The 14,213-nt window shown below is 41.4% G+C and overlaps 2 protein-coding genes across 19 annotated transcripts in view; both read right to left on the bottom strand.

The window, feature by feature from the left end:
• Window positions 1-4,955, bottom strand: part of LOC122571849 (regulating synaptic membrane exocytosis protein 2) — a 67,030-nt gene extending 62,075 nt beyond the window's left edge. For all 18 annotated transcript variants that reach the window (XR_006318271.1, XR_006318264.1, XR_006318268.1 and 15 more), the window contains exon 1: window positions 4,824-4,955. Coding sequence is in view for 2 of the 18 variants with exons in the window: in XM_043736084.1 (XP_043592019.1) it covers window positions 4,824-4,933 (110 nt within the window). In the remaining 16 variants the exon portion in view is untranslated. The remainder of the gene's footprint in view (window positions 1-4,823) is intronic.
• A 3,737-nt stretch (window positions 4,956-8,692) lies between these two features.
• On the bottom strand, window positions 8,693-14,116 carry LOC122571851 (exostosin-3). Its single transcript, XM_043736091.1, has 10 exons — window positions 13,644-14,116; window positions 13,261-13,497; window positions 12,626-13,166; window positions 11,700-12,541; window positions 11,420-11,635; window positions 11,140-11,350; window positions 10,820-11,076; window positions 10,336-10,740; window positions 10,160-10,264; window positions 8,693-10,039 (listed from the first exon to the last, which is right to left on the bottom strand). The coding sequence occupies exons 2-10, from the start codon at window positions 13,438-13,440 to the stop codon at window positions 9,935-9,937; spliced, it is 2,862 nt and encodes a 953-aa protein (XP_043592026.1). The 5' UTR covers window positions 13,441-13,497; window positions 13,644-14,116; the 3' UTR covers window positions 8,693-9,934.
• Window positions 14,117-14,213: the final 97 nt, after the last annotated feature.

Below are 14,213 nucleotides of genomic sequence, written 5' to 3' on the forward strand. Positions count from 1 at the left end.
TGAGCAAAACGAATAGGGGGAGAAGGAATCTATTTTATAAACATTGAAAATGTCAGATGGAGCTCAAGATAATTCCGGCAACGTTAGAACGCAAGATGTTTCCTCTCCTTTTGGTTACGACAAAATCGGTTACGACATATCTCGCTACTTTGGATCGATTTGAAAGGAAGATGCAAAAAGAAACGCAATTTCATCACGTCTCTCGAAGACTAACGCGATATCACGAAGGCAGATAGGACAGGAAGGGAGCACGTTTAGAAGCAGTCGACGTCGTATGGAAATTACAGGCTAAACCATCAAACGAACGCTGCATGCGAGGGGGATACGTTGAAAAAGAACAGACCCCGGATAGAAGACGACACACCAGCTTCGATAAATATGTAGACGCACGTGTACGTACGTGCTTAGCTCCGTTCTAACAAACCCTTCTTCTTCGTTTCTCGTCGTTGTAGCAAGTAGCTTCGAGAACAGATAGCGAAGTCCTCCTACCGCGGTATGCTCGCATCAGCGAGCTTCGAGGAGGAAAACAGAGGAGAAAAGCGTGCTTCTTCGAGCGGGAATGCTTCAGAAGACTCGACTCGAATCGCCAGTAGATTCCCTGGTAACTGTGAATCCTCAATTTCGAGATTTTCGGCCAAACAAAACTAAGAAACAGACCTCCAGATCTTTTCCTCTTTCTTTTCCTATCTCTCTCGGTTTGCTATTAACATTCAGTCTATCGTCGGTCGTTCTTCGTCGAGCTGAGATTTTTCTGTAAATTGCATCGCACCGTCGTCGTTCCACTTTTATCTGCACCCGCTATGATTTCGTTTAGGCAGAGCTACTTAATTCCAGCCGCGTAACTAATTCGAAGCGCGACGTTTTTAACCCCCGCTCGTTTAGCTTTCAGCGCGGTTTTCGAGATCCAAGAGACCGGAACAGCCATCAGACGTCCGAGAGAATTCAGCCTCGGTGAATTCAGCGAACGCGAGGCTTTTATCGAACGTTCTCTGCTGCTATCGAACAGAGTTTGCTTATAGAACTATCAGCATCGACTGGAAACTCGAAAGGAAAAGCAAGGAGGGTGGAAGGCGCGATAGAGTTCCATGTAACGTTCAACGATGCGAAATCGCCAATCCCCATGCAAACGCACTCGAACGTCTTATTATCGAGCTTCAGAAACTCGATGTCGACTACGACTATAGTCCTGCTGTTTATACACCGTATGAACGACGCTAGAGTTCTGACTGTCGGTAGAAGCGAAGGAGATAACGCGTAGAAGGGAAACTTGGTTTCTATCGCTTCGTGAACGATGCGAAGTATTTTGCAGGCTATAGAATAATCGATGAAAAAAGAACTTTCTAGCGAGTTTCTATAGATTTGAAGTTGTCGTATGTAAGACTCTAGTGAATGGTCGTCTGGTAAACGATCTTCGATGGAAGGGACTTTGTTAAGGTGCTCGATTTCAATCGAAAGAAGGGCGGGATCATTCGCGAAAGTCTTGGAATGGAAGAAACGAACGGGCACTCTTCGATTAGTGGACAGAAAGATAGGATTGTGAGCGGTTGCAGTCGAGGGAATGGCCAGGCTTTGATACCGGAGGAGAGTCAATTTATCGCTGAGGTAATTGAACTGGAATGGTATGTGGCCGATGTCATCGATTTATTCCAGCCTGTCGCTAACTTGCGACGTTTCCGTGTCTTTCGTCGAGACGATGAAATTCTGATACACTTCCAACTTTGTCCTCTCTTGGTGTGTACACAGGAATTTTCAATTTGTGTTCACCCGCTTTGAGCGTGTACACGATTCGATGATCATAAGAGAGTTTCTTTGGAAGGGTGGTTCGTAAACAACGTTAACCATCCTAATCACAAGGGATGAAGATGACAAGCCGGTCCAGGCAGGAAGGATTCGCAAGCCAAGTAGGTTAGCACGAATGCACGAGGGAGTAAGGAAGGCGGGAATACTTGGCACGAGGTTAGCCCATCTACGAGATCGGAAGCCCTCGGTGTCTCTAGGTCGTATGTACGTGGACGAATGAAAGTTGGGAATCACGAGGGTTGTTGGCACTGGGACGGCGGATTCGAACTTGAATCCCAACGAAACAGACCCGAGAACAACGCATCGAATTCCTTTTGATCGCTATCATTCTAGCTAGCTATAGCTGCTGGCACAAAGGAGGAAGAGACGCCTATATTAAATACAGCGGTAGTCGATTCTAGTTTCGAGCGGAAATTTGCATGGAACAGTCGTGAGCGGCGGTAACCTAAATCTTGAGTTTGCCGATCGAGTCAAAGGTCGTGGCTGCATGTCACAAAGTACATATACAACGCGCTACACCCGTATATAGACAGACAGACAGAGAGAGAGAGAGAGAGAGAAACGTGTACGTGTGTCCGCCTACGTTACTCTAATTGCTTTACCAATAATCGCGCGCGACTCGCGAACACGCGACGACAATCGGTCGAGCTGAAACGCGGCTCGTCGCGTTACGGCCGCGTTTTCCCCGAGACACGATCTATCCGTCACGCGAGAAAAAAAATATTCTTTCGTGACAAAAGGAGAGGAGAGGGGAAGGAAGGGAGAGAAGCAGATCAAAGCCAGAGCAGAGAAATGTAGGTTACTTAACGAATACCTCCCGTGATTTACGCGCGACTTTTCCGTCCCACAAAATCCGCACTACGCGACTTTTCACACGACGTCCCGGCTACGTGCCTCGCTCGAACAAAGAGTCCCTACCCTCTCCCCCGATCTTCGCGCGACGCGTCGAAACTTCCGTCCATTCGAGCCTCCGTTTCATTTTTTTTTCTCTTTTTTCTTTTTTTTTTTGTTATTCATGCCTCAAACTTTACCTCGTCTATTATACCCAAGCTTTACAATATCCATAGAGAGGGAAAGAAAATATCGGAGAATATTACTCGTTAAGGTGAAAGGTAGACGAGGAATTAGCGTTGGAAACAGTTCGACGTCAATTACATCAGAAAATTACATCGGTTCGCACGCATGAACCAGCCTAAAAAGCGAGGGACGGAAAAGGTTACGTCTATTTTTGCGCGAATCGCCTTGTGATGCGTCACGACGGGAGACCTCCCATCCATACCACGACTAAAATTATCATCGCGATATCAAAGGATTCTCGTTGCTATACGTGACTCGACAACGTAGCAAATACAAAACCTAACCCACACGCTGTAATTGCCGACTCTGGAACCACGCGTAAAACCGCGTCACCCTTCCGCGAACGGGCTACCCTGTACATTTCAGGATCCAAGAATTTACCATGCCAATCCAGCCTCTTTCACACTCTATCCACGGCCTGCAACTGCATACCCTATGCATACCCTATGCAACTACAGCAGCTCGTTACCGAGCCACGTCAAGGCTTGCTGCCTTGCATTTTACATGCGTCCCTACACGTACTTATCGTCCACATTACACGATCTCGCATCGGTATGGCGAAGCACGCTTTCCTCATTACTCTCTCGCTCCTTCCCTTTCTCTCGATGCCCATCCCCTCTCCACTTCTCTTCCTCTGTCGATTCACCCCTCTTTCACCCTGTTCTTTGTCTCTTTCTCTCACACTGGCTGGCTGCCTGTCTCCGTTCTCCGCTCGACTGCTTTCTCACGTTCCCGTTTTCCATCAGCGACAACCTATCAATAAAACGCCTTCCTCGAAGAACGCCGTCCATTTTCCTCGGCGTCGCCTCGCTGCGACTCTGGCACCGTAATTACATGCGAATGAGGCTGCTGGCGCATCCGTCACCCGCTGCCTCTTGCAACGGTTAGGTGCCAGCCTGCCGTTGAAAGGATCAGTTTTCGTTGATTCCTTTCGGTGTACGATGCAAAGTTTCAGACAATCGCTTCGTCGATCTTAAGGAACGTTCGTTCTACGTGTTTCCTATAATTACGCGGACACACTTTCCAGGAGAAAAGTTTAAGAAGATAGAAATTCACTACGTTTATCCAAAAGACAATTTGAGTGATTTAATTTAGTTAAACTAGACGAAGTTTGTGGGATTAGATTTTTATTTGGTAAATGCTAAATGTAGAATTGACGGGATAATCATCCGAGGTAGCGACGAATACCTAAATAGGGAAGATACGATAGGTATAAAACGGTCAAGGACTAACGAACAGGTAAGCAGAGAAAATAGGCGGAAAACGTCAGCGGGGACAATTTGCTGGTCAAGAAATACACGTACTCGATCGATCGGGTATCGTTTCGTTCGTTCAGTAATTCTGATCAACGACGCGTGACCGTCCATGGTCACATTTTGTAGCTCTGCCTAGTCTGTCTGGCCATTCAGACCTTCTACTACTTGCTCGACGCAATGTCTCTTTCCTAACTCGTTCGTTTCTTTCTTTGTGGAAACGCGCAAAGGGGCCTGATTTTCTTGGATAAACGCATAAATCTCCTCGAACGTTAATCTCTTCGATAAGAGGGATGCAAATGAAAAAATAATGGTATTATAAATGGCTGATAAAAATAAACGTTCTATAGAAAACATTTTACGTTTTTCGTTCCTCTAAGCAACTTAAAAGAAAGTCTCTTATACTTTTAAATAATTAAGTGCATTCTGTTGTTTATTGTTAACTATCAAATACTGTAGTCCTTGTAATCCATGGTAGCCAAAGGGTCGATCATCGTCTCCTTCCTTTTTTTTTCCTTGCGTCAATAAATAAAATCGAAAAATCCTTCTATATGTTGATCATAAAGGCTAATAAAAGAAAATAATTAAATACAAAGAGGATAAAAAAAAGGAAGCATAGTGCACGAGGCAGAAGTATCGTCAGCAGCCGCAGCATCGTGGTTGTCGAAAAAACAGGTTGCAAAACCGACGTACCTCATAATCTCATTTTCCTTTTCCTCCTCCTGCTTCTGCCTTATTATAACCTCCTCGATGGTGCTCCTCTCCTCAGGGGTGAGGTGCGACATATCAGGTACAGCCGCCATCACGGACGTAAGATAGGAACGTGCACGGGAAGGTCTAATCGCGAGGAGTTTAGCGCGACGCGCGGGCCGGCGCAGCACCGACGACGCCGCCGATGAGGTACCGCGACGAGGATCGCTCGCCGCGCGACAACGCTCGTTCCTACGGGATATCGCGTCCTTTCTACGACTACGGGAAGGCTGTAGCGTACGGGGGGAGTCATCCGACACCTGGTAATCGGCGCAGCTGGCCACGACAACACGGGTACGCCTTCGACGAGCGTAGATTATGCCGTGCTCTCGCTTTCGTATCTTCCACTGGCTGTTGCTTATCCCGCTGCTGCTGTTTCTGTCGCTGCTGTTTATGCCGTTTGTCACAGCATACAAGACGATGACAATCGGTGACGATCGGTACGCAGCTTGGAAGCCCGTCGACGACGACCAGCACGTTCGCCCGACGTTCGACTGGACAAGTTGAAGCCACTCGACACCGGACTGTCTTGTTCGTGCGCGTCTTATCGTCCGCCTCGAGGCTGGCTCTCATGCGAACGTCATCGAGACTCGTCGAGGCATCGACGCGACTCTGGACAGATCCGTGATCCTCGTCTCCGTCGGTGTCCTCGTCGTCGTTATCTCTCGTCGTACGATTACCAACGACCGCATCTGTATGACAAATCATGTTTCACAGGCTGTGTGGAGGTTCTCGCATTCTCTCTTCCGTCCCCGATCCTAGTTCTCCGCTCGAAGCCAGCATGGAACGATACAAGGGCTGTCCCCAGGTGTTCCTCGAAAGCGACCTTCGACGAGCTTCCTCCTCGCGTCCTCGATATGGCGGCTGCGAGGTTAGAATGTGCGCACTGCTCTCCCCCGCTCTCTTTGCTTCTCTCTAACGTGCTCCGATTCTTCTCTTTATCTTAATCTACTCTTCTTCCTCGTATATCTCTCCCTATACGACTATCGTATCGTGTACTCTATGATTCACTTTTCGCAGATTTGTTTACCCTGTTCCCTCTGTTTTGATGGTCGAACACCTCGCGAGGTATCGAGGTTTCAAGCGGACGAGCGGCCCAGTTCACGAGTACATCGATTGAAAACGAAAACGGGTCACGGGTGCCGTTGGTGCACTCGTTTCTGCCGTACACACGAAGCCCAGGTTCTTGAACTTTGCAGGGGAATACGCGATCCTATACACGGCGGCCGCAGGTGGAGCGCTTCTGCCACCGGTTTAACGAGACCAGTCCGCGTTTCAGCACTAGCCAAGTGTCGCGTTGACGGCCGCACGACCAATCGGATACGATACGATAATAATGGCTACGTGGTCGTGTTTCTGACCTCTGTCAAACGTTTTCGGAATTTCATCGATTTCGAACGGAAACGGGTCACTGGGTATAATATCTAGTGGCTCTCGGGATTTTTCTTCTTCAGCCTCGAATCGTGCACAGAAAAACACTCTTCCATGTATGTATTTTCTCGCCTTCTTCAACTATAAAACAACGTAACGTCGTGTTGTATCACAGCAAAATTAATCGTAAAATTCTTCGAAAACGTCGAGGTGCGATCAACAAAATTTCACAAGTTGAAAGCAGACGAATCCTTGGAAAATGAATCGACACAAGAAACGCGTTAATGCGAGCGGTAGAATACACGCGTAGCCTCGATCATACGAGGAAATCCGTGCCACGTATGCCTCGCTTCCAGACGATATTCAACGCTACAAGTATTCTTCTCAGTGTTTGCGATTCACGTGGCGGCCGAGACGACGATGGCGCTCTTCGACGTCTCTGCAGCGACCGCGACACCCACACAATCAATCGCCCTAGACCGGATTGTTCCACACCCACGAGAGCCGTTTTCTCAGCTGACCGGCTGTTCACGACGTTTTCAAGTCGCGTTCGTGCGATTAGCAGCTCGCGGTGTCAGCTGTTCGCTCGTTTACGAACCCTCGCGTTATAATTTATTTCCACGGAAATATGGATTCTCGTACTATCTTCCCTCGTCGATATAAAACGACCACTTACGGTGTTATCGCGGGTGACTTCGTGCTTGGCTCTGAGTTTACCGTTGCTCGCACTGATTACACACGCGAGTAGACGATGGCAACGGCGTCCAGTCGAATCGTTGACGGCGAATAGCGAAACGAACGATATTCTCTCATTTCTGTGTTTCAACGTTTCCTCTCTCGCTAACGCTCGATGCTAGAACAACACACGAATGAGCTTATTCCACACCCCTAGCGCGCTTATGTCCGCCAACGCTCCGCGATTGGTACTACTCTCGCTGACGGCTCGGTCTCTCCTTCTCTCTCTTTCTCCACCTCCTCCTTCGCCCTCTTTGTCTCCCTTTCGCCCCTTCTCCCACCGATCGCCTACATCTTTCTCCCTCTACCTACGTTATCTACTTCTATCTCGTTCGCCCCTTTCCCTCGTCCCTCTCCGCAACGAACTGAAACGAGAAAACCGGTCTCCGCGAAGGGGGCTAATTTCCGACCGCGAATCGACTTCCTGTTAGAATTCTGGCATCGAAATCGCGCGAACCACCGACGACGAACCAACGACCCTCGGCTCCACTCGCTATCGTTCATGGAAGAAACAAAAGAAACGGGAGAACCGAGTCGAAAACCACCGAGACCTTTCACCGCGGAGGACACCCTCCTACGGCTCGTACTTGTGTACGACCGCAGTTGCGCGAACCACTCACACACCCCCTCTCCTACGTGTTTGTCCATTCGGGACCACCACCCGACCTGCACGAATTCCGCTCTCTTCCCGTGCATGTGCCAGGCCCAAGGTGGGGAGGCAGAAACGCGTCCTGAAAGGACGTCTGTCGCTCGCGGCCACTTCCACTCTCCTGATTTTACAGGAACGCACGCCAGCTGACTTCCGGGTCCTATTTGTAGGTGTACGACGATTCTTTGAGTTTAGGTTTCATCGAGTTGATCGCTGAGAAACGATCCATTCATGCGGTCTTAATAAATAATGGGATGCGGCGTATGTTCGAACCAATAAGGATCACAGGCCGCACTTACGTCATGGAAAACCTGGTATTGATCGCACCCTAGGCCAATGGGGTTCACCGCCGCAACGGTGTTACTCTTACTGTTCTGGCGGTGAATTCGAACCAGTCACTGCCAACACTCTACGCCGGTAAAGTATGAATTTTCTCGTCGAACATCGATGTCGTGAGATCGCATATCATTGGCGATAATTATCTTGAAAGCTCTTGGATGATGGTTTTGTGCAATGTACATTGTATGTAGGTATGTTTCAAAGTCTAATTCGATGAATTTCCCAATTAATTGATAATAATAAAATCGTAATTTGCGAATAAGATCATAAATAGAATGAGAAATTTGTTGCAGCGCTTGGTCGACGAACGTCTGACATAGACTGTATTAATACTACTGGCGCGCGGCTGACTAGCGATGACAGTATATACTGTCTTAAACAGTGGTGCCTTACATTATCTTATTTTAACATAAATTTCGATAAAGAGTGAGATAAGAAAGTATCTAAGTAAAAGATTTTATGCAAATGAAAAAAACTTTGTTTCGACAGATCACATCTTAAATGTCGATCAATCAAGAGCAATATTAAAATCAGCTGCCAACAGCCATCAACCTAAAGTAGTAGACTCTGCTGATCCGCTTTTATGGTATGCAGTACACGCATGATTAATGATGTATGGAGGGTAGCCAAAGATACTGAATCGTATCTTTTTTTCGCGAGAATCAAATAAAAAATAATATTATACGTATCGTAAATCAGGTTCCAATGTACAATCATAAATAATATATATTTTTATTTTCTTGCACGTGCACCTGAACTCAATTCAGGTCAAATTTTACAATCAATCGTATAAGATTCGACAAAATCATTTTTACATATATCATGTTTCATAATGATTGCAATGCGTTACATAAAATTGAATAATGTGCGGTACACGTACTTATAAATAATTTGTTAAGAGTATTATGTGAAATTAATAGATTAAGAGAAGCTAATTTAAATTCTTACAAATTTGGCACATTTAGGTGGAAAATAACATATAACAATTGAAGCATTATCAAAGAGCAATGTAAGAATAAATGGCAAACGAAATTAGAAAGAAAAGATAATTATACGTTGATATAAATATTTTTTATCGATTTTCTAGTAGAAGGAGCACTTTTTCTCAATTTTGTATGGAATACGTTTTCGTATTCATTCACTAGCGCGCACTGCCATAACAGTAATATTTAATTATTTCCATTTAGTTATAGTTATTTACATTATCTCGATAAGCATAATTCCTAGATAGCTTAGTTTACACTGTCGTTATGTACAAATGAGATTATTGTGCAAATTGTACATAACAATAATCACTGAAGAGTAACGATCGTATTCATATTAGTTGTATTCTCAAATAAATTAAGAGTGATGTATTCCAATTCGATCGTACAGAACTTTTAATACATACATATGCGTATTGTACACATCTTCAATATCATTTTTTATATTTTTCGTCCTGCTTCGTGCATCGTAAAACTAAACTCGATTTTGTAAATAAATTTATTACGCTCCGTCGTAAATCGTTATCATTGGTATGATATAAGTTATGTGTACGGGGACATAAAAAAATTATGCACTATGTCCTATATTCACTATAATATATGTATGCAGTCAACGATGTTTCATCATTAAATTTTTTCGAACGTGCATTTCACTCAATCAACGTGTACATCGATAAAAAAAGGTACAATAAAAAAGTGACGACAATAAAAAATCCTACGATGTTTGTCCTATGTATTTATATACTTTATAGGAAATTCAGTCAAAATTTTATCAAAACCATGTAAATTCTATCAAGTGATATTTACTAAATGTATATATAATGTATGTATAAATTATATATATATGTATATATAATATATACATACATTATATATATATAATTATATATATATAATAATATAATATAATAATAATTATATATATAATTATATATATATATATATATATAATTCTGTTATTTTTACTTTTTTCTCTTTTATATAAATTTAAAACATTTTTGTTTATCATGTGGAATTCTCGTTTTAAATAATATCGAATCAGCTCGATATTGAGTGTTTAAGAGAGGCATGTATCCAAAGACCTGAAATTATTACAATTTCGATTTTTACAATACATCCACTGCAACTACATTTCATTTTTGGAAATAAAATGTGAAAAAAACAATAAAAATCTTGATAAAAAAATAGTAAAACACACTTACCTGAGAGAAGAAATTGATGCATTTGTGCCTTTCCTGAAAATGAGTATCATCTTCAGAAAGAGAAACTGGACATCCAGGACATCTAAAAGTCCAACGCGATGTAACCTGAACAAAGAAAGAGAGATTTGGTTAAGCATTACACGCGTATTAAATATTTCACGCGTATTAGCATTCACCTTAACAGGTGGTTTTCTTGTGAGATGAGATATCAGAAAGTTCATAGCAATATCTTCACAGTTCATGTATTCATCAACCTTGTCCCGTATTGCTTGCGGTAACCAGTGTGTATAAAGATATGTATAGTGTTTATGAATGAATGCGGCACCAGTTAAAACCATTGATAATTCGCAGGAATAATTAGAATTATAGTTCCACGCATTGTGATAATTCTGGTCCCATGCATGGAAACGACCGGGAAATCCAACAACACGATCTCGGTGCTCTCTCCACACTCTGAATCCAAACATAATTTCATCGTGTCGTAAATGAGCGTCATCGTCTACTGAAAGAACAGCTTCAGTTTCGATAGCATCAAATGGAAGAAACCTATTGTTCAAACTATTCCGTGGAGCCTTGATAACCTACATACAAAGAAATCACTACTTTTGCTTATTATTCACTAACTGAATATACTCACTTAATTTTTAGAAAAAAGCTTACATGAATTGGAACTCCAATATCAGGCCACTTTAGGTCTTCCATGGGTGGTTTTGGACTATTCCACACTATTAGCACTTTATTTAAATACGGCAAACCATACAACCGAGCCAAAGAATTTATAAGCACTTGCTCTCGTTCATATGTCAACATAACAATTGTAAATTGTTCTCTTGGATAATTTCCACCTAAAGCTTCGCTAAATTCTTTACCCGCACCTCCAGCACCTTTACCAATTGGTCTGAATCCCATTTCAGAACCTACAGTTCATAATATACCGAATGAGATCATTGTTATTGGATGGAGAATATAGATTTATTTACCAAGAAATTTTGCATCACTAGGAAGAACGGTATCAAAAGGTAATTGTGGATACAAATAAAACGGATCCACCCAATCGTTCCAGATTTCATGCCCTTGCAGCAGCATTGTGGTATAATTTCTTTTAAAAGCAGGAGATGGATAAGGTGGCTCTAAAGGACCCAGACTTTCTTCTGCTTCTGGCTCAGCAATAATAGTATCAGATTTTAAAGGCTGAAGAAAAAATAAAATTATTATGCGTAACACAAAAGAAGCTGCATAACTGTATATTACAACGTTTACCACAAAGCTTTCATTAAAGACACTTGGACTGGCAGTCTGAGGTGCTGGCAGGGGTGGTATGCCGAGTCGGTCCCTAATTACAGCTATAATAGTATCTACAGCACCTTGAGCAGTACTTAAATAACGTTCCCAGATTAATCTGCCTTGTCTACGCATACTTAAAAGATCAGTGTCAAGAACGGCACGTAATAGAAAATGCATTTCTGTTACCCTAGCCTGAAATTTAAAACATGTCCAATAATAAAAAATAATATCAAGATAAGTACATTGTAGTTTTTACCTTTGGCAAGAAAATAGCAGCTCGGCGCCAGCTAATAACTTCACTGTAACTTAATAAAATCTGATCGCCACCTAAAAAAACTGGAATAGATCCCGATCGCAATGCTTCATATAATCTAGCCTGCATAGATGAAGTAGTTACAAACGAGGCATTGCTAGGAGCTAAAATTAAAGTAAATGTTGATTCTTTCAGTATAGCTTTTCTCGAGGAATCGGTTCCACACAAAGACCAGTCAAGTATTTCTATTAAATTTTTCTCCTCAGAGGCTGGTATACATTCAAACTGAATGAAAAATTTATCCAATGTTAATCCTATACTCATATCTTTAAGATGTTGAATAATGAAAGCATCTAAATTATTTTCATCGACTGTTAGCCTTTCCATATCTACATCTGCATCATCAATTTGATGTGTCATGGTAGCTGTTCTTGGAGATCTCATCTCTCCTTGAAAAGATAATAAATATTTTCTTCTTGCTGGCAACATTTGTGCACATTCTTGCCACACGTCGCCACCCGGAGGTCCCAAAATTGGAGGAACAACTAAATCAAAACCTTCGCGAAATTGATTTCTAAAGAACGTGGATTGGACTATTATGGCTCTCCCTGTATCTACTCCATTAAAAATATCTCCAGATTCTACAGACAGATCTCTACGTGCTAAGTTTAATAAAATATGGTTTCTGCCATCTCCGCCCCAATAAGGGAGTGCATGTAATTTCTTTACATCTATAGGTTTACGAAATTTTTTATCTACATTTTGTTGAGTAGAGAGAGCTTCTCCTATAAGAACTATGTATATACAAGCTTCAGCTGCATTTGTAGTAAGATGCGGATTGTATCCTGTAAAATAAAGATATTAATTAATTTTTTATTAAAAAAAAAGTGTTTATATATAGTTATAAAAGATTATTTATCCATATATACCTAAAGTTTGTTTTATGGTAGTTTTCAAAAATCCATCAACATCCCATCCAGAATTGACTACAGAATACTGATCAGGATCATACAAGTATACTGGAAAACCACTAGTCAATGCACATCGACTGTGGTCAAAACAATTATACATTCTACACAAATGTGGAATTGTGCTAGGTAATACTACAGGAATAGAATTCATTAAAATACGTTTGGGTGGAGCCAATTCTGGCGTATTTCTTTCCACTGCTTCTCTTTGAGCTACTTGTGCTTGTTCAACACTGATCTTTAATCTATCGAGATCTGTTTGCTGGTGTAATAATTCCTGTTTTAATTCATCAATTCTTTGAGTTAAGCTACTAACTTCGATTTGAAGTCTTTGTCTCTTTGCACTCAAATCCCTAAGCTCATTATTTACAGAAACTTTAATACGTAGCATCTCCTCTATTCTCATCTTCAATTGAGAAGCTTTCATAGGAGTAAAATCTTCAAAAGCTTCCAGTGTGGAAAATGTACGATAAATGTCTTTATCTGGAGAGTCAGATTCCACCTAAAAATAAAAAATTTTAAATTTTAAATTTATCACTCATACATATAACATTTTTATCTAAATATATGTATACATATAGAATAAAAAACAGTACCTTTGATAAATAATAGTGAGTAAATAATGGTACAATGAATAAAACAGCGGATGTTAACATTATAATTCTAGATAATTTGATATGTGTTATCCAATGACAAATTTCTCTGCCACTTCCATTTTGATGGTACAATGGAAGTATTTCAAATATACTTCCTCCCATCGTGTTATAGATTATCATTCATGTTTATTTAAATTTCAAATCAATAAACTTGTTTTGTGATTGTTTGACAAATTCCTGCCAACACAATGAGAAGACATTGTTATAATAAGCAACATTATTTTCTTTATTTCACACAAAATATTAACGATATATTATTATATATCTTTTTATAGCAATAATGATATAAGTAGCAAAATTATGATGCTCATGAATATACTTACCAAGAACATGATAATTGTGGAATTTTGATTGACATTATTCACTAATAACCTAACAACGAAGTATTTTCCGCTCACATTTTTTGAAAACACAACCAATTATCATTAGAAACAAATCATCAATATTATTACAAACTAGTTTGACGAATATATTTTACTTTATGTACATTCTTATTAAAAAAATTGTTCAACCATATAAAATACGCATAGAGAATTGACAAAATCACAAGATTTCCCATCAAAGGTTCACAGTGAGCCAATAATAATTCATTCAAAAACAGTATCAATAAAAATATTGCTGTGTCTTCATTAATGTTTATTCATTCGGTCTTTGACGTACGGCCTTGTAACTTGGTGTAGTATAGGCATTCATTTGCGTGGGCCAATATTTACGATAGCGTTTTGTTGTTATTTCACGAAGGCTTTCATCCGTCGTGATTTCTACAAAACGCAGAAAAAAGAAAGATTTTCACCGATGCCACCCGACGTAAAACCGAATCACGTGACGTTTTCGATGAATTTTTTAATCTGATCGTATCGTAAAATACAATGTTTAATAAATTGAATGTATGC

Source organism: Bombus pyrosoma, linkage group LG10, assembly GCF_014825855.1.
Source record: "Bombus pyrosoma isolate SC7728 linkage group LG10, ASM1482585v1, whole genome shotgun sequence".
Lineage (NCBI taxonomy): Eukaryota > Metazoa > Arthropoda > Insecta > Hymenoptera > Apidae > Bombus > Bombus pyrosoma.